The sequence below is a fragment of the Euleptes europaea genome, chromosome 1 (genome assembly GCF_029931775.1).
Source record: "Euleptes europaea isolate rEulEur1 chromosome 1, rEulEur1.hap1, whole genome shotgun sequence".
Classification (NCBI taxonomy): Eukaryota; Metazoa; Chordata; class Lepidosauria; order Squamata; family Sphaerodactylidae; genus Euleptes; species Euleptes europaea.
The window spans coordinates 106,643,067-106,664,130 of NC_079312.1; the positions used below are offsets into that span (position 1 = coordinate 106,643,067).

General features: G+C 44.5%; 1 protein-coding gene across 1 annotated transcript in view; it reads right to left on the bottom strand.

Moving 5' to 3' along the window:
- Positions 1-300: 300 nt before the first annotated feature.
- DOCK2 (dedicator of cytokinesis 2) overlaps positions 301-21,064 on the bottom strand; it is a 367,227-nt gene continuing 346,463 nt past the window's right edge. The window contains exons 47-51 of the mRNA XM_056847921.1: positions 15,810-15,937; positions 14,312-14,486; positions 10,704-10,824; positions 9,032-9,174; positions 301-406 (exon numbers count right to left, since the gene is read on the bottom strand). Coding sequence (XP_056703899.1) covers positions 335-406; positions 9,032-9,174; positions 10,704-10,824; positions 14,312-14,486; positions 15,810-15,937 — 639 coding nt within the window. The 3' untranslated portion in view covers positions 301-334. The remainder of the gene's footprint in view (positions 407-9,031; positions 9,175-10,703; positions 10,825-14,311; positions 14,487-15,809; positions 15,938-21,064) is intronic.

The following is a 21,064-nucleotide window of genomic DNA, read 5'->3' on the forward strand; positions in this document are numbered from 1 at the left end:
TATTCTCTACGCACAGTGGTAAGTGCTGGCTTGCCATGATGCCACACTGCATAAATGGAATTCCAAGGGCCTCTAAACCAACCACATATTAACAAGAACTCCGGTACATTCTAGTTCTTTACAGCATGCTGGAATATAACAGTAAATATTTTAAATTTTTAATCCATGCATTCCCATGTTGCAAAATACCGGGATTAAAACAGTAAACGTACAGATTGTGCAAGGGCTTTTTATTTAATACCAAACTTTCCTTAAATCAGTCCTCATTTCCTCTTTGGAATTTTGTCTTTCCACTTGCTGGGAAGTTGCTTCTCTTCCTGATGACAGAATGCATTCATAGGTCCTTGGATAAATCAGAGTGCCGCTCAGCAGCCTGCTTCCCATCTTCGGGTTGTTTGGGTTTGCACTGAGCACAAGAGGAAAAGAATGCTGCATGTCAACATGTTGTTTCCCCTCGTTCTTGCTGTAGGTATACATAATAAGGAACTGCACACTAACAAACTCTAAGCCTGTGCTAAAACCCAGTAGATACGATTAGGCCTGGGATTAGGGTTGCCAGATCCCTCTTCGCCACCGGCAGGAGGCTTTTGGGGTGGAGCCTGAGGAGGGCGGGGTTTGGGGAGGGACTTCAACGCCATAGAGTCCAATTGCCAAAGCGGCCATTTTCTCCAGGTGAACTGATCTCTATCGGCTGGAGATCAGTTCTAATAGCAGGAGATCTCCAGCTAGTACTGGAAATTGGCAACCCTACCTGGGATCTATGTGAGAAAAAAAATTCTACTGCTTTTGCCCATTTGCAAAAATTTGCAGTTGTTCATAACATTATTTGGGTGCTGCTTTTAGCAGTGTCATGAATGCATGGTATGAAGAAGTACTAAGTGGTAAATAGGAGGTAGACTTGTGCATGGGAAGTTGTTAATTTTTTAATTTTTAAAAATTAATTCTAAATGGGACTCTTCCATTATTGGGTTGTTTTGTATGGGTTTTTTTTCTTCATTATTGTTGTTTCATTTTCATAATTCTATTATGTTATTATTTCCCATTGGTTTTCAAGAAAAACAATCCCCCTTTTTTGGGTCTGTACCTTCATGGTTTTCCATCCAAACTGGACATAACTCAGAAGGATTGCAGTATCCCTTGAGGACACCCACAATGCTTTCCAGGCGCGCGCCAGCCCCAAACGCTACGGGACGGTCGCTGTGAGCTCCGTTGTAACGGACTCGGCCGCTCCTGCGAGCGCAGTGCAGTTAGCAGCCAGGAAGCAGATGCAGGAGCAGCCTCCGGTGAACCTGAGAGAAGCCATGTTCCTGTACAGTCTCTGTTCCAGCCGCAGCCATGTCATGAGAAGCAGAATGTCACATAGTCAGTGCCAAACACCGCCCCCCTCTTGCAACATCGGACTAGTTCAGCAAAGCCATTCAGCAGACATTGAGATAACAATGACTCGCTCTTCAGCAACGATCTCCAGACATTAGCAGCGATCGCACCTTTTGTTTCAAGCCATTAAGCCAATCAGTGAGACTCCTGACTTCTCCTGGGGTTGCACAAGCCATTGGAATCAGAATAGATTTCCAAATTCTCCTTACCCCACCCAGGTATCAGACCAGTAAGGTCTTTTGTCACCCTTTTGTCACCTGGGAACCTAGCAGGGTTAATCCAATCATCCTGCCCCCAGAGAAACAGTATAACTGGGGTAGCCCACACCCATAATCTCAACCTTAGGGCTTCCCATTTCATACAGCCTGCCACTCTGCCGGAGTGAGCAGCCATGCTAGAGTACGCAGGGGGCTACCCCTGCCCTCTATTTATTCCCCATGCCCCCCCATATATTCATCTTGATCCTATGGAACTCTGGACTACAGTAAGGTATCGTATATTCCCATAAAAATATTCCTACCTGCCTTACGGCACATGTCTCTGTACTCCTCTCTCTTATTTCTTAGATTGCTCTCTATGTTTGTGTGCATCACTGAATGCTTGAATACATAAACACTATTAATTTTGTATCCATTTGCCTCTGTCTTCATTCCAAGGTCACAGAATATGGACTCTGGTAGAGTTGGCTACGATCTCCCTATATAAATACATAGTTACCGATTGCTCAGCTAATTTCCCCAATTAAAGAGCAATTCGGGTAACAGCAGCCGTTGAAGGGCTGTGCCCTGAATTCTAATGTTAGCAGTGGTCTAGAAGATTGTAATCAACCATGTCAAAGGCTGCTAAAAGATCTAACAAAACCAACAGCCCCGATTCGCCTCAATCCAGCTGTCAGCGGAGATTGTCTGTGAGGGCGACCAAAGCTGTAGACCAAAGACTACAGTCAACAATAGCCATGCAGATTAGCTTTGGATTTCACACATTAACAGATCACTTCAGGATACAATGGTTCCATATTAACATACCACACCCTCATTAGCACATTATCTTGATACTTACAGGACAATGATTAGCACATTACCTTTGATACTTTTTGCAGGACAATGATTCACCTCAAACCCAACCCCTTTCTGACTATATATTACTCTTCCTACACACTTGACACTGAGAGACACTGTCCTTCAGTGTTACTCCTCTGAAGATGCCTGCCACAGCTGCTGGCGAAACGTCAGGAAAGAAAATACCAAATTTCACGGTTACACAGCCCGGATAACCTACAAGAACCAAAGCTGTCTCTGTCCCGTGGCCAGGGTGGAAGCTGGATTGAAATGGGTCCAGAGCGGATGTGTCCTCCAGGAAAGCCTGAAGCTGTCCAGCAGCCATCCTTTCAACTACCTTATCCAGGAAAGATAGATTAGATACTGGGCAGTAGTTGGCCAGATCACTAGGGACTAAAGCTTGTCTTTTTAAGAGCAGGAGCACCATTGCCTCTTTCAAATTCCCTGGGAAGACCCCTGTACTCAGGGACAGATTGATAATGTCCCCCATGGGAGCCCACATCACATCCCGGATGGCCTTGACCAGCCATGATGGGCGAGGGTCTAGGTGGTTTGTGGTGGGCCAGTATTGAACCTAAAGACATCCAAGGGGCCTCCAGTTCACTTACTGTAATGGGGAGGTCATAGTGGAGCGACAAGATTTTATCCACAAAATAGCTCACGAAAGCCTCCCAGCGAATGGCCGAATTAGAATTTGAGTGTCCCTCAGAGAGGTATGTAAGTGACCTAATTAATTTAAACAATTGTGCTAGGTGAGCGCTTGCAGACACTATGGAGGCCACATAGTAACTTTTCTTTGAGGCCTTCATTGCCACCTCATAGGCTTTCATAAGCGTTCTATAAGATGTTCTTGTAGCTTCATCGCAAGCTCACCGTCAAGCTCGCTCTAGCCGTCTAAGCTCCCATTTCATACTCTGAAGCTCTGTGGTATACCATGGAGCTCGGTTGACGCGGGGGCAAAGAGGGTGTCAGGGAGTGATTCCGTCGATGGCTTTGGAAAGACGGCTGTGCAAGTCCTCCACCTGAACATCTAAGGAAGCACCGAATTGGATCCTGCAGAGTATTCTGGAATCCAATTGGATTCATAAATCTCCCTGTGTGAACATAAATCTGCTCATCACCTAAACAGGGAGGAAGCAAGAAGTCAATCTGGACCTTCAGGGCAAAGTGGTCTGCCTATGGCACTCTGTCAATAGATTCCAGGCCCACATCTACCCCTATCCCAAAGATCAAATCCAGCATGTGACCCGCTTGGTGTATGGGATCCAATACAATCTGTAAGAACCCCAGTGCTGCCATGGAAGGCACTAGGTCTGAGGCCAATGCAGCAGAGGCGACATCGGCATGGACGTTGAAATTCCCCAAGACTATCAGTCTGGGGAACTCCAAGGCCCACCCTGCCACCGCTTCAAGCAGACCTGGTAGGGCATCCGCTAGTGCATTAGGCGGTCGGTACACCAGCCAGATAGCCAAGTTCTCCTTGGCATCTCACACTAGGCCTACACACTCAATGCTGGAGATCCATGGAGCAGGTAGAGTCCTGAAGGAGAAAGACTCCTGGATGAGTATCGCCATCCCCTTGGTCCATTGTCTGAGACTGATGAAGGACCTAGAAACCTGGGGGAGCCAGTTCTTTCAGGGCGACAGTTTCACCCTCTCTCACCCAGGTCTCGGTCATGCATTCCATATCCACACCGTGCACTGCAAAATAGCCCTGCAGGGTCGCTCACGGCCTTATTAGTGATGGACCTGGAATTACTCAACATCAGTGTCAGAGGTGGGTTATTCCTTATCCCCCCACCATCGTGTCTCGAGATGGAAAACAGGTTGGAAAGAGACTGAGCCTGCCTATATCTCCGACTCTTTCCCTTATACCACCTATTCCCACCGCCATACCTCCCATGCCCTCCAATCACCAGGATCCCCGACCCTCTGCTGGCCTCCCTTGATGGACCAACACCTGACGCAGGCCAGCCACAACAACACACCGTAGTACTGTCTGTTCCTCCAAAAAAAGCTTAACATTTTAGCAGCACATTTTGTCTACAATTACAATCTTTAAAACCCCTTCCCCCTTCCCATAATACCCCCCCATTGTGTGTGTGTGTGTGTGTGTGTAAAGTGCCTTCAAGTCGCAGCCGACTTATGGCGACCCCTTTTTTGGGGTTTTCATGGCAAGAGACTAACAGAGGTGGTTTGCCAGTGCCTTCCTCTGCACAGCAACCCTGGTATTCCTTGGTGGTCTCCCATCCAAATACTAACCAGGGCCGACCCTGCTTAGCTTCTGAGATCTGACGAGATCAGGCTAGCCTGGGCCATCCCCCTTCCCATAATACTCCCCCCATTAAACAACATTTAAAAACCTTTAGCTGGTGGCTCATAGAGATCAGTAAAAAATTATATGTCTAAGGCTGGGTTTAAACACCCAGAAAACCTCAATTGGGGAATGGCAGTAGACAGATCAGTGAAGTCCCAAGCAGTGAGTGCAAAGTACCTACAGTCACAGGGGGTACCAAGGTCCCTTGACGAGAATATGGAAATGAAGTGCTGAATTCAAGGTATTCAGTGATGAGTAATTGAGCAAAGGTGTCTCGGTTGCTATAAATGCAACTGCTCCTAATTTTTCCTGTAGAAAATTGCCACTTGGGTGATTGGACTCTATGGCATTGAAGTCCCTCCCCTCCCCAAATCCTGCCCTCCTCAGGCTTCGCCCCTAAAACCTCCCGCTGATGGTGAAGAGGGACCTGGCAACCCTGAACACACCTGTAGTTCATTTTTCATACTTACCTGTAGTGCAGTTGAATATCCAAGGTTGGGTGGAGAAGATAAAATAATATAATAGAGAAATATTTTTTTAAGCGCTAAATCAGGATTAAAAATGTTAAAAATGCTAAAACATGGCACAATGGCATCTCATAAGGTTGATAGACTTGAACCACACACCATACGCATTTCAGCCAACAGGCCTTCCTCAGTGGTCAAATAAAACCCATATATTGTACACACAAGTATTTACAAATATATCAATATATACAGACAACTATATTCCAGCCCAGTCAGGCATGTAGGGTGTATAATAAATTTCAAATTATAAGGCCCTCTAGTTGGAGTGCCTGCAATTTGTTCTACACTGGGCTGTATTGGTCTCCCATTCAGAAGTATCAACCTGGTCAAACAGTTCTTAACCACTACACCACGCTGCTCTTAACCACGACACCCCGCTGGCATTTGTTTGGCCTAATTAATGTGTCAACTCTCCCAGCAAATTGTTGACACTTCTTTAATGGTTTATAACTTCATATGATGTGGGTAGGTACTCATCAGGAGTACCAAAAGGGCATGTTTCTACTTATACATTATACTAGATAGTGCACTGGCTACACATCTTTTTCTGCAGTAGTTAACCTGGAGTAATCGAGCCTCAAACATTTACATCAATAAGTTGGAGTGATGTACAAAAGTTGATAGCCGTTACCATCAGTGACCTGAAGAGTAAGCTCTGAGTCTTGAAGCTGAGAAACTATCTTTCTGTAGATATTTGTGGAGATACTAAGAATGCCACATTTCCTGAGCAGTTCTAGGCAAAACTCCCATCAATTTTAATGTGACAGTTCAGTTTTTGAAACAACACACACAGTTTAGTCTGCATTGGCTTACACCACACACCTATTTAAAACTGATGAAAATCAGAGCTTTCAAAAGCAACCTTATAACAACCTCTGCCTTTGGTGGGGGGTTTTTTAATATCTAACATTAAAAAATATTATGGTAGCTAAAAATGCTGGGGCTACTGGTATTTATAGTGGTGCGGTTGAGGATGGCAAATGATGCCCTTAAACCCCTCACTTTGGCCCTGAAATGCTGAAACTCTTCTACCTTCACTATTTCCAGTTCGCAGGCCTTTTATGCATGGGTTGTTTCCGTGGCGATCACCCCCCCCCCGACTACTTTGGGACTTTGTTTTCATTATTCACGTCTTTTCCGGCCTTTAAAAGTCACCTCACTCTCTCCCCGCATTTTCTGGATGCTGTTCCTGGCGGCATCCATAAAACATGAGGAAAATGCGGGGAGAGAGCAAAGTGACTTCTGAAAGTCGGAAAAGACGTGCATAATGAAAACGAAGCCCCCAAGTAGTCGGAGGGAGGGTGATTGTCACGGAAACAACCCATGCATAAAAGGCCACGCAGTCCTTTTAAAGGCAACACATGTGGCACATTTCTGTTTTATTTTGAGATAGTAATCTTAATAATAATTGTGTGTGTGTAAAGTGCCGTCAAGTCACAGCCGACTTATGGCGACCCCTTTTTGGGGTTTTCATGGCAAGAGATTAACAGAGGTGGTTTGCCAGTGCCTTCCTCTGCACAGCAACCCTGGACTTCCTCGGTGGTCTCCCATCCAAATACTAAACAGGGCTGACCCTGCTTAGCTTCTGAGATCTGATGAGATCAGGCTCAATTTTCAAGTTCTCAAAGCGTTCCACACATACATTATTTCTGTAGTCCTTGCAACAACCCTACAAAGTATGTCAGCGCTTTTATACCCACATTGTAGATGTGGGAGATGAGGCTGAAACCATAGACACTTGTCTCATGCCACCTATCGTGTTCATGGCTGAAGTGAGATTTGAACTGGGAATTCTTAGCTCATTGTTCACACTCTTAGCTACTATGCTAGACCAGTTCTTAGATAGGAGAAGTACCTGCCATTGAGCTTTGTAATAATTTTTATTTGTGCTTTTGTTTATAGCAAAAATAAGCCAGTGTGGCGTAATGGTTAAGAGCGGTGGACTCCAATCTGGAGAACTGGGTTTGATTCCCCACTCCTCCACATGAGCGGCAGAGGCTAATCTGGTGAACTGGATTTGTTTCCCTACTCCTACACATGAAGCCAGCTGGGTGACCTTGGGCTAGTCACACTCTCTCAGCCCCACCTACCTCACAAGGTGTCTGTTGTGAGGAAGAGAAGGGAAGGCGATTGTAAGCCGGTTTGGTTCTCCTTAAAAGGTAGAGAAACCAATTATCCGTTGTCTTCTTCTAAGAAAGGTTTTAGTCTTACTATAAATACCAAGAAACAATAGTTTTAAATGGAATCTACTTTTTATATGGAGAGTCAGTGTGGTGTAGTGGTTAAGGTGTCAAACCAAGACCGGGAAAACCCACATTCAAATCCCCACTCGTGCCATCCTGGGTGACCTTGGGCCAGTCACACACTCTCAGTCCTGACCCTGGCTAGTATTTAGATTGCAAACTTCCAAAGAATACCAGGGTTGTGATGCAGAGGCAGGCAATGGCCAACCATCTCCAAATATCCCTTGCCTTGAAAACCTACAGGGTCTCCATAAGTCAGCTGTGACTTGCCGGCAAATATATATATATATATGTATGTATGTATGTATATGTATATGTATATATTGGCTCCCAAAGAGAAACAAATCTGTGCGCATCTATTCAAAAGTAATTCCTACTGAAGTTGATGGGCAAATAAGTGCAAAGGACTGCAGTCTTGAAGCAATAAATCAAATTATATTAAAATCAAGGATTACGCAGAGTAAAAGGGAACATATCTGTTTTTCCAAGTCAGTGAAATGTGCAAGCATATAGCATGACCTCATTTAAACTCTGTGCAAGAAAGAAGGTGATTTCCATACAGGTTCATTGCCCTGGGTTCGATGCTGTTAGGAAGTGGGGTCTTTTCCTTTCTTCTCCACAGCATTGTGGTATATTCATGCATCACCTGTGGTTTCCCTGGCATCCCCTCATCTTTCCCAAGTGTGCTTTACCTCAAAATTTTGGAAAGTCAGCAAAACCTGGATGGCTACCGTGTGGGCAGGACAATTTGGATTTTTCACGTCCGGCCCTCAGGCAGCCATTTCCCCCAGAGTCCATTTCTTTCTCCTACCCCCAGGGGGCTTTTATTTTTTTTAATTGGCAACTGAATATCACTATATTAATGTAATATTATAACAATCTGTGGAACAGGTTCTCTGAATTCCCAGATTTCATTCTTTTTTTAAAAAAAGTAAGCCCTTTAGCACCTTTGGTTTCGGAGATGCAGGGGGAAAGGCTTCTCTCTACAATGGAAGGGGCTAGAGGGTTTTTAAAAAATGAAAACTGGGAATTCAGAGAACCTGTTTCACATATTATGGTTGTGACAATATATTAATATAACAAATTCAATTTCCACTTTTCAAGTTTCAAGATTTAATTGTGAATTATTTTTGGTATTAATGTATTTGTATTTGATCAATGTTGTAATGATGTTTTAATGATGTGAGCCATCCTGAGCATGGCCTATGGCTGGGGAAGAGTGGGATATAATTTAAAAAACAAACAAGATAAAGGAGCCCCGTGGCGCAGAGTGGTAAAGCTGCAGTACTGCAGTCAAAACCTCTGTTGCTCACGACCTGAGTTCTATCCCGACAGAAGTCGGTTTCAGGTAGCCAGCTCAAGGTTGACTCAGCCTTCCATCAAACAAATAAATAAATGCTTTCGCCTGTTTTGATGAAGGCCCCTCCCACCACCACCATTAGCACTTGATCTTTCATCCCAGCTCCCTGTGTTTATTACTTCATGGGCAAGTGAAACATTATCACTTACTATTGTCTTGAAGTACTGGTTCACTTTCTTCTTCTTCATAGTTTTCCGGTCTAGTTCCAAGATGGGAGGGGTGCTTAATTGACTCATCCTCTGAGATGCATTTGGATCCTCAGGTGATGGGTAGCACACTGACATCGTTGTTCCTTTAAAACAACACACACATTTCATGATCACAGAGCAAGGCAGAGCCCAAAATTAATTAATCTGGGAACACAAATCTGAATCTTTGCCTAAAGAAAATGTGGCATAAGGTGAAATCAGCTTTCCTGTGACTGATTTCTAGTAACTACGGAACAGTCTAATTAACAACATCTAAATCCTAGTTCTCACTGAGATGGCAAACCTGTGACTGGATTGTAGAGGGTTGGTTTTATTTGATCGACTGCTTGATGGTATGCCAATAAAGGTATTGAAATTGAAATTGACTGGATTGTACTACTTGAGGCTCACATGATTCAACATCCTTCCTCCATACAAACAATTCCCTTCACATAGAAACTTAGCTGTCAGGGAGAAGGGTTCTAGCCTTCTTCTCAAAGTCTAGTGAGAATCAGGTTTAAGTAGTGGCATACATATTTTATATGAAATAGGAGCCTTAAGGAAAAACAACATGTTCACTTCAAGGGAACTTGACAAGAACTTGATGTCATCATGTTGTTTTTCTGTGCATCCTATCCAGAAAGAACTCTATCAACAAATATTCCAACCCGTATTAAAATATTAGGACAACCTGTTCTGGCACCATTTCTGCAAACTCACTGAGGAAGTGATGCTCTTTTTCAAAGACTGAGAAAATAGCTCTTTACTCAGTATATCTTCAGCAAGAGAAGGAAGACTCAGGTATACAGTGATCAGGGCAGTTGATCAGATCACCATCTCTGACTTCCAGAAAAAGTGTCTGAGCACCTAGAGATTGTGCTGGGTCAAAGCTGATTTAATGAGGGCATGCCCAACTCCCAAGGTGATGCGAGGAATGCATCCAAGAATGCAGCAAGATCAATCATACAATCTCAGGTGCCTGATATAGCGATGCTGGATGTGTGGGAGAGAAACAGCCAGATATAGTCCACCAAAGAACCTCCCTTAATCAAGTATGGCGTATGTAATGGGTTGTGTGACAGTTTAGCAACAGAATGTTTATCTTTACTATGGTAGTTATCTTTCTATGAATACCTGTGTCCCCCATGAATTCCCTGTATTCCTCTTGCCTAACAAGGACAGCAACATAATTTCCCTGTACTTTGCCTTTATTCTTTGTTGCACATGCTGATGTAGAAATGTCAGGTGGCATAGACATATACATTTGTATCTATTTTGACTACAAGGGCTGCCTTAGCATGTTTGCATGTGTGCACATGTTTCACTCAAGACATTCCTTGATTCTTTATGGAGCTACAGAGATGGTGATCTTTACAGATTTAAATATGCAGGATAATATAATCACTAATAAATTGGCATCTAATAAAAATATCTGATCTGGGGCTACAAGGTGCTAAGTATACCTCTATGTTATCAGTATTCACCTACATAACACAAGGTCATTCTAAAATGTAAAAGCCTTATTTTTTTTTAAATAAAGGAGAGAACAGAAGGAGTCAATTTTATTTTTTTATTTTTTAAAATGGCAGAGCAAAAGAGCAGGTATTTCATTCTCTCTTCATAATCAACTTACCTGGTATAGTTGGCATAGAACGGCTGGCAAAGCTCATTTGCTTGAGAACAGATGTTTTCTGAGGAACAGCCAGATGTTCAGAAAGGTTGGTGGCACTCATAAATTCATATTTTCTTGACAGCTGTGTGGTAACAATAACAAAATTGCAACAGTATCCAGGCTCAGAAAGTGAATTATCCAATTTTAAATTTTTTTATGAAGGAATACATATGGGGTAAAATTATTATATCCAGATTGTGTGCCTTGTACTGACAAACATCATTTGCAGTTATTTTATGGTGTGCTAGCCATGAAATATGGGTTCTCCAAATAAAACTGCTCCTGACATGACTACAAAAAATGTAACACTTGCCAATTTAATAGCATCCGTTAAACCAAGGAGTTAGCATGTTGACCAAGGGATGTGTAATCTGAAGAGATCCGAATCAGTGGAAATTTTTTCAGCTGAATTCAGCAGACCGTGAACTGTGCTCTAAGAGGGACAGCCACTGGGAACTTCTGAACAAGTACTGTTGAAGCCAAAGAGACTTGCCCAGGGGCAGAGATGAAGAAAGGGTTTGTAGGAGTTTGGACTCCAGATGGGTTATTCTACACCTAAAGACAGGCATTCCTTTTTCTAGTTTACAGATTTCACCAAATACAAAGAACCTACTGTTTATTTATCTACTGTCCATATATTTTTAAAACAGACATTTATCTAAGTGTCTTCAGCTTTGATGTGTTCTGAGTCAGCTTGCATAGAAAAAAGGAGACTGTGGGTGTGGGATTTGGTTTGTCTGGAAAAAGGAAATGTTGCTTACATATAAATTCCCATTTTTGATGACAAAAAATCATGACAAGAGAAAACTCAGAAATATTTCTTATGGAACAGCAACAGTTATGTTTTAGAGAAATTGTGGCATATTAAAGGACAGTGAATACCCAAATAAATACTGCATAGAAGTGGTACCAACTACATGGGTGATGAAAAATTTGTGGGATAAAACTATTATGGTATGATTGTGAGGCAGAACGTTTGCTCCAAGAGAAGCCACCAACAGAAAGCTAAAAGAAAAGATCACAATGATATAATGGCTCATGTTACGCATCATGGAAAACCAGGGCTTAATTAATACTATTGTTGGTATGATCGTCCAAACACTGGTTAACTAGGTTTCATTAAACCAGAATCTGCTATCATGGTTTGAAGGTGGTTTAATAATCACGGCTAGTGAAAATTAGGAGTGTGCATTCCGATACAAAAAATATACCCCAAAAATACCGTATAGAGTTTTTCAGGTATATTCGGCATCCCAAATATATCCGGGAATTTTTCAGGAAACTGAAAAAATAGTCCCCAAACATCCTGGAAATATTCGGCATTTACCGAGAAGATTGGGAGCCAGCATTTGTAGACTGCTAGTGACTGTCATTTATTCCCCACCCCCCCATTTGTTCTATGGGCTTGCCAGGCTGCTTGTGTCAAATTCAAGGGTCTTTGTCAGTTTCAAGAAAGTTTTTTTTCCTTTGCCAGAGTTGTTTTGTGTTCCCTCTGCAGTTTTTACAATATTGCTCAGTGCTTGGATTTGTTCTTCTGTGGATTCACATTAGTTCTGTTGAGCTTGCACTACCAGAGTGGCACTGGGTTCTGCTGGGCTTGTGCGCACTGGCATTAGTTCTGAAGGACTTGCAAACGTGCACCCCCACCTTCAGTTACCACTGCAGAGATTCTCTGGTTTGAAATTACTTTTGTTCCACTTGCACTGGCAGAGTGGCCGTGGGTTCTGCTGGGCTTGTGCATGTTGCAATTGGTTCTGCTGGGCTGGTAAAAGTGCACCCCCCTCCTTTAGTTTCTACTGCACAGATTCTCTAGTTTGACATTGGTGCTGTTGGGCTTGGCACATTGACTTGTGGTTCAACTGGTATCACTGGGTCCTGCAATGGTGCTATTTGGCTTGTTGTGTTGGTTCTTCCATGGCAGATATTTGACCAGTGATTGCTGCTTGCAGGCATAGCTTTTGCCCTGGAAGCAGCTTGGAGGTTTGCTTGTTTATTTCCCTCCGTAGGAAATAACGGAGGATGCCTGGGGGCACCATGTTCAGGGGCCCATAAAATTGGGCCCCTTGGTCCAAACCACTTTAAATTTGGGGGTTATTTAAAAGACAGGCACCAGCAGCTCCCCTGCAATATCTGTGCCTGTATCTTTAAAAAATAACCTCTGTAGCCACCCAGAAAGGTTCCCCATAGGAAATGATGGACCTGAAGATTTTTGAAAGTCAGAAAAAAACTAATCTGAATACCATACTGGTATTGGGGTTTGGGAATATTGGCAATACTAATTTTTTGGGGGGAGGGTTCAATATACCCGTATCCAAAAAATACCAAAAACAAATTGCACACCCCAGGTAAAAACTATGGCTCATGTGATGCTCATACAGACATCGTGGCTTGGTGCTGTCCTCATATACTACAAAAGACACTTTACCACAGCAAAGACAATGAAATCAGCCTTTGTTCAGGATTTGAGTGACTGCCTGTGAGCCAAATCCTGCCTTCAAAACTACTTACAGTTTAAATAAGCCATGGCTTCATGCTATATCTGAACTTAACTAATGAATAATTACTTAAAGAGACCCTCACAACTTTCTGAATCTACTCTACATCTCCTAGGCAGGCATATGTTAAGTTTTAGCGATTTATGCCATAAAGTACTCTAAAGAAAAATAATAATTGTGAACTCTGATCGCAGTAGGCACAAGAAGCAGCTGTTTAGGATTTAAAACTTTTGAAGTTACATGTTTTACCATTTTATACAACCTCAAAGGAGAACCAATTTACCCCTGGGGTGAGTAGCGAATTAGGCTAATGACCTTTTGATAGTTTCTTAAACTGTTTATGTTCTGGGGAAAAACTCTGTGTTCTTAGTAACAATTCTTCCCATCTAATCTTTATTTAGACAGGTCTCTTCTTTTAGTTTTAGGTTTTTTGTTTTGTTTTGTTTTGCTTTAATGACATTGCTTTTTTAAAACTCAAAAAGCATTTCGTTCCCAGGGATGATATGAAAATTGTGCAGTGCAAGTTATATAACACAGGCTGATGATATATTAGTGTGATCAAAGTGCTCAAATGATAGATGGTACCCAAAAAGGTGCCAGCGAGTTAGTTTTCCACTTGGCACTGTTTACAGAGCAGGCTTTGCAAACCTACAACACACTAACACAGTTTTTTTTTTCTTTAACAAGATTCATAATGTGCACAGATTCCCCCTCCTGAAAGGACCCCAGCTGGAACCACAGATCCTAGAACCTCAGCCAGTTCCTTTTCCCTGGATCGCTGGTATAACCTCCCACCAAACAGTCCATCTGCCCTTGGCCAGTCACCAAAAGTGCTGGTTCAGACTAGATTCCCAGCCTCTGTAATGGGTGTGCTGCCATACATACACTTCAGAGATGGTTTCCTTTATACGTGCTGCTAGGAACACTCCCCCATTTACCTAAGTGACCTGCTGCATCTTGCATTAAAACCGGCTTTTCAAAAACATTTCACAAGGACATATATTGTCCCATACAATATGAGATTGACAGTTTGCACTTCAGGACTGCAACACGGTGCTTCAGGACGGTACGTACACATTTCATGTCAGGAAGTTCCGATGCTGCTTTTTCATCTGGCAGCACCACACTGTTTCTCTTCATTCGCGGCTTGCCCTTTCTCATCTTAACCTCAGGCAGGGTGCTTATCAGGCGTACATTCTCCGCCGACTCTGACTTGATTGCCTTTGGTGACATGACTTCCAGTTCAAAACTGCAGAGGATGTAAATTGAGGTAAAGCTCTCTTATACGGCCAAATGGATTAACGCTACCTATGTTGAAAGACAATTCCCTCCTGTACTGCACTGCAGACCTCTTACGTAAGAAAAGCACAGCAGGGGGTTTCCTGCGATTGCAGCAGATGAGGACAGAAAATGAAGCTCATAACCGGTTAAGCAAAGTGGCTTGCTATGTAGCCTTTTTTGAAGCAACATGAAATTAGGGGAAAGGAAAAGGATGGAACAGGCTGAAAAGTCTAGGTTTAGTTAGCGGAGCTTGCTTGTCATGTTAGGAAAGGCTTGGAAAAGAAGTTTGGAGAGACTCCTGCTCTAAGTACTTCTGGGGACAAAAAAAATACTTAAGATGCTTCCACAGTCGCTTTAGGAAAACTGGTGTGGAGGGAATGCTGAAGTCCCTTCTCCACGTGTGCCACAGTCACAGGCCAAATCGGGCACTGCACACATGGGAACCGAGGAGAATTGGCAACTCACCGCTAACTGTTACACAGGATGGGGACCCCTGCACCCCATCCTATGCACCCAGGGCCGTAACGGGGGGGAGGGGCGAGGAGGGCAGTGGACACCCCTGTGGCATGCATAGAGGGCGGCAGAACTGCCTCTCCTACCTGGCACAGATGCACCTACAGGAGAGGCAGTTCTACCACCCTCTCTGCATGCCCTAGAGGTGGTGGCTGCCTTCCTCCCCCCCACCGTTATGGCCCTGTATGCACCCCATAATGCATAAAGAGACCCTTCTAGACTCCTCAGTGTCTTAAGATAGTTGGAAAAGAAATCTAGCAAGGCAGTCCCCATATTTGGGAAACGGCTCTAAGGCTCTTATACCCTATTTCTGAAATAAGCACATGTATCAATTGGTTTACATTATTCTTGGATGTCCTTGGTACTCCTGAAAGCCATATAACAATGTTATGGAGTTGTGCCCTTCTAAATCCATTGAAGACAATGGGCTCAGAAGAATATAACTTTGCTTAGGATTGCAATGTAAATGACAAGAAACTCTTGCAGAAGTATGAACAAACCCTTAATCTTAACAAGTTGCTAATGTAATCAGCCAGCCATGGCTAATTTTGAAAACAGCTTTGCTTTAGAGTCATTTATTTTAAGAAACCACAAAAATCAAATTCCTTCCTGTCTCAGCTGAGGCCAGTTCTCAAACACTATCTTTTTCCTCAACAGAAATTGAAACCCATTCAAAATGGAATTGTTCAGTATCGAATCATGGAATGATCACTACTGATTAGCATTCTAGAATGACTTTGCTGTTGGATCTCTGTCCACTGATTAACACAGAACTAACCTTTCTGAAGCACTTTTGTTGGGTGTTCCACAGTCTGAATTCATGGAGCTCATTGAAATAATAGACATCTGACGATACGATCTCAGCATAGATGTTGGCCGACCCACTCTCTTGTCATCAAAATCCGGCTTAGCAGAGGAAACAAAGAAGGGGGAGGGGGAGAGAGAGAAACACTCTGAAAAACTTTGAGTAGAAGGCAGTTCATCACTGCTCATTTGACCCAGTGGAAAGGGGGGGGGGAACGGAGCCTTGGCTTACCTGTGAGGGCTCCTTCTTCTCTGAGAGAAGAGGATATCTGATTGGCGGGTTATTCCGTTCCTATGCTCAGAGAGAAGGCAGGATCCACAAATCTTTACTTCCTGTCCCTGTGCTAGGACAGCCCCCCAACTTCCAGTTCGAGGACTTCCAAAGCATGAATCATAGACAGGAAGAATATAAACATGTAGAAAGAACAGTTAACAATTTCTTCACAAACCTGAAGACAAAAAACATGGTGTTAGTCAATAAAAACAGACCAATAACAGCAACACCCAGGTAACAGTTAAAAAATAACGAAGGGAAGACTCCTTGTCTTGAGAGTAGGCACTTCTTCTCTTAAAATTTTATTGTTACTGCGGCTCTTCACCCAGGGCGGGCCAGATGTCCTCTTCGCTCAGAGAAGAAGGAGCCCTCACAGGTAAGCCAAGGCTCCGTTCTCTCTCTGAGCTGCGAGAACATCTGATTGGCAGGATCTTCCAAAGCTGCCATAATCTTGGGTGGGTTACATCTCAGTTGCTACTTGTTGGAGTACCCGTCTCCCGAAGGCCGCATCTGCAGATGAGTAGGTGTTAATTTTATAATGCCTGACAAATATGGACAAGCTGGACCACGTCGCACCCTTGCAAATTTCTTCAGCCGAAGCTTGCCTGCCAAAGGCTGCCGATGTGGCGGCACTACGGACCGAGTGGGCTGTGATCCCCGATGGAATGGGAACTCCTGAATGTTGGTAGCAGAGTTGTATGCATTGGCGAATGCACTTGCTGATGGAGGCGTTGGACATCCGCAGTCCCTTGTTAGGTGGTGTAACGGAGATGAATAGAGCCTCGGATCTTCTGAAAGGGTTTCTCCTATCCAAATAAATGCGGAGTGCCCTTTTAACATCCAATGTATGCCAGTTCTTTTCCCTCGGATGGGAAGGGTGAGGGCAGAAGGACGGCAGATGGAGTTCTTGTGCTCTATGGAATGTCGAGTTGACTTTGGGGACAAATGTCGGGTTAGGGCGTAGAACGACCTTGTCAGAATGAAAAATGCATAAATTCTTTCTGGAAGAAAGAGTACCTATTTCGGATACTCTTCTGGCAGAAGTCACCGCCGTCAGAAAAAGAACTTTCATACGTAGAAAAGTTAAGGAAACTTCCCGTAGTGGTTCAAAAGGAGACTTTGTCAACGCCTGAAGGACCAGATACAGACGCCACATCGGAAACCAGTGTATTGTAGGAACAGACAGGGCTGAAACTCCTTTTAAGAAGGTGGAAATGTGAGGGTGCCTGGTGGTAGGGAACCCATCAAGGTAAGGGATGACTGTGGCAATAGCCACTACCTGTCGTCATAAAGTTGACGCTTTTAGGTTCTGAGCTACCCCGTCTTGGAGGAAGTTCAAGAGATTGACCATAGTGGCCTGGAGTGGGTCGAGGTGTTTCCTGTTGCACCACCTCACGAAGGCTTTCCAGGTGAAGCTGTATATACATTTCGTAGAGTCTTTTCTTGCTTCCAACATTGTGGCCATGACTTCCGAGGAGTATCCCAGATCTAGCAGCCGTTGCCTCTCAAGTTCCAGGCGGTCAATTTTAACCAAGCTGGATCCGGGTGGAGTATGGGACCTTGATGTAGAAGGTCCTTGCTCACTGGGAGCTCCCATGGTTGTTGAATGGAGAGCTCTCTGAGCACTGGGAACCACAGTCGGTGGGGCCAAAGCAGGGCAATTAGTATGATGTGGGCTTTTTCTTTTCGCAATTTTCTCAGGACCTTTGGGATGATTGGCAGGGGCGGGAAGGCGTACAGTAGAGCCCTCGGCCAAGGAGATTCCAGGGCGTCTACTCCCTCCGCCCTTGGGTGGACGAACCTGGAGAAGAACCGAGCGACCTGATGGTTCTGGCCGGAGGCAAACAGGTCTACTGCTGGATGACCGAAGAGCTACTGAATTTGAGAGACGATGGCTCTGTTGAGGGTCCACTCTCCCTCGTCCACCTGCTGTCTGCTCAGCCAGTCGGCCTGCGGGTTCAGGTTACCCTTGATATGCTCAGCTCTGATCGATGCAAGGTGTTTTTCTGCCCAATTTAGAATGACTAATGCCTCGGCGTGGAGGGAGGAGGAACGAGACCCTCCTTGCTTGTTTAGATGTGCCTTCGCCGAGACATTGTCTGTCCTGATCAGAATGTGTTGGTGTTCGATCAGCTGTTGGAACTGTAGGAGTGCCCTGTGGATCACCCTCAGCTCCAGTCTGTTGATGTGAAGGTGAGTTTCTACTGCAGACCATTGTCTCTAGGCAATGTGGTGGTGAAGAGTGGCTCCCCACCCCTCCAAGCTCGCATCAGTGAAGATCTGAGTCGCTGGGTCCGGGATGTAGGACAGACCCCTTGCCAGGTTGGGCTTCTTGGTCCACCAGCCCAGGCTGATTCTTGCTTGGGGCGAAAGAACTAGGCGTGGATTCTTCTTTTGAGTGATTTGAACTTGATATGGCTTCAGGAACCATTGAAGAGCTCGCATATGCAGATGAGCCTAAGGCACCATGCAGATGCAGGACACCATGAGTCCCTGAAGTCTGGCGAGGACTGAGAGACCTGTTGATCTTGCAGACCTGGAAGTTCTTGCTAAGGGTGCGATGGTGTCTACCTTGTCTAATGGAAGGAACACCATGTTTCACGCCGTGTTGATGATGGCCCCCAGGTGGTGAAGAGTTTGAGTCGGGACGATGTTGCTCTTTGCTATGTTTATCAGGAACCCGTGACGAGATAAGGTCTGGAGAACCACTTGAGTATGCTGAGTTGCCATTGCTCCGAAGGCGCGCTCACCAGGATGTCATCGAGGTAAGGAAATATGTGGATTCCCTGATCCCTCAGGTGAGCGACGATGGTGATTAGAACGTTGGTGAACGTCCTTGGAGCTGACAAGAGCCCGAATGGGAGGGCACGAAACAGATAGTGGTATGGTCCATGCGCAAAGCAGAGAAACTTGCGGTGTGATGGGTGGATTAAGATATGCATGTATGCCTCCGTGAGATCTATCGATGTCAGATATGCCTGAGGTCTCAAGGCTTCGATGATGGACCTCAACGTTTCCATCCGGAAGTGTTTGAAGATGACGTAACGATTTAAGAACTTTAAATCAAGGAATGAGCGCCAGTCCCCGTTGCGCTTTGGGACCATGAAGAAGTAAGAGTAGACCCCGGCGCGCTGCTCCGCGTTTGGTACAGGTTCTATGGCTGTGATCTCCTGAAGATGTTGAATCGCAGAAAGGGTCCGAAGATATTTTTTCTGGTCTTTTGGATTTGGGGGAGACAATTAAGCGATCTGGAGGATTGCTTCTGAATTCTATTTTGTAGCCTTCTTGGATGACCCTTGATACCCAGGCATCGGGGTCTGTCAATCTCCAGGGGTCTGCAAGTCTCCCCCCCCACTGGCTTGGAGCTGGAGTCATTGCTTATTCTGTCACCGAATATGTTAGCCTTATCGGACCCTTGTCCTTGGAATTGGGAACCTTTTCCAAACCTGGATCCTCTCCAAAAGAAACCACCTCATCCTGAGTTCCAGGTGTTTCTCCGGCCATCCGGTCTAGGCCGCGCCAGTGAATGGGATGTTCTGAAGGGCCGAAAGGAAGACGAGAAGGAGGCTTTTCCTTCCCTCTTGATGTATTTGGGAAAGGCCTTCTTTTTGTCCTTTGTCTCAACTAAAATGGAGTCCAGCTTAGGACCAAAAAGACAGCCTCCTTCAAAGGGGTAACCAAGGAGCAGGGCCTTGGAGCCATTATCTGCTGTCCAGGGGCGGATCCAGAGGGCTCTTCTTGTCGCCGAAGTTGCTACGAGAGACCTGGCAGAGAAGGACATGGAATCTAAAGACGCATCAGCCATACAGTTAATTGCTTTTAACAATCCCCTGAGTGATCTCCACTCACCACCATAGCCCTCGGTATTGAGGGGAAAAAGGGGGTGGGGGGAGGTTCGATGAACACGACAGAGAAAATGGAAGAAAACAGGGGAAATCGAAACAGAAGGTATTTGGATGTTAAGATAGGTACAGTAGGGACTAGAAAAAATAGGTAGAAAGAAAAGTAGATAGTGATTAGGTGGTAGACAGATAAGGCCTAGCTGTGAAACTCGCTCTGACACTCCTTCTCCCTCTGAAGGCAGGAGAGAACTGGAAGTTGGGGGGCCGTCCTAGCACAGGGACAGGAAGATTTGTGAATCCTGCCTTCTCCCTGAGCATAGGAACGGAATAACCCGCCAATCAGATGTCCTCACAGCTCAGAGAGTGAATGTACAATTATGAGCTAGTGCAGAACAAATAGGACATTCTTAAGGGGGGGATTGTTTCCTTTTTTAGTTAATCTCTGCTGCAAAATTTACAGTGCAGTAGGAAATGATCAGCTTTTTGTGAGAAATTAATACTGGAAAGAATAACTTGTATTAGTTTACTTGGACTACCAGACTAACCCAACCTCAGGAATGCCAGACTAACCCAACCTCAGTTTTATTTTTCCTGCCCTTGGTGTTTCTGTTCTGGCTGGTTTAGAAAAATACTGTTTCCTCTTTTAATGTTCCATGAGGAACTACGTATTGTTTCCCTTATGTCCCTATGTTCCCCCTATGTCCTGTTCTTGTAACGTGAACCTGGTGATGTACAGCAGCCTCTATTTTGCTGTTTCATCAGCCTCTGAAGATGAATTGCATGCAGATACTTTAAAATATTTGTGTTGGCTGAGATCTCCAGGATCAGAGGAGCATGCCAACTATATTGGGTGCTGTGGAACACAGGCAGGATGGTGCTGCTGCAGTTGTCTTGTTTGGGGACTTCTTAGAAGCACCTGGTTGGCTTCTGTGTGAACAGACTGCTGGACTTGATGGGCCTTGGTCTGATCCAGCAGGGCCTTTCTTATGTTCTTATGTTATGTTCTTAAGTCTCCACATCCTCCAAACCAGTAGGCTGACAAAGAAGATGACAGCACAGGATGCTGAGATAAGATCAAGTCTCCTGGCCTACACATGTTCTTCCAGATACATT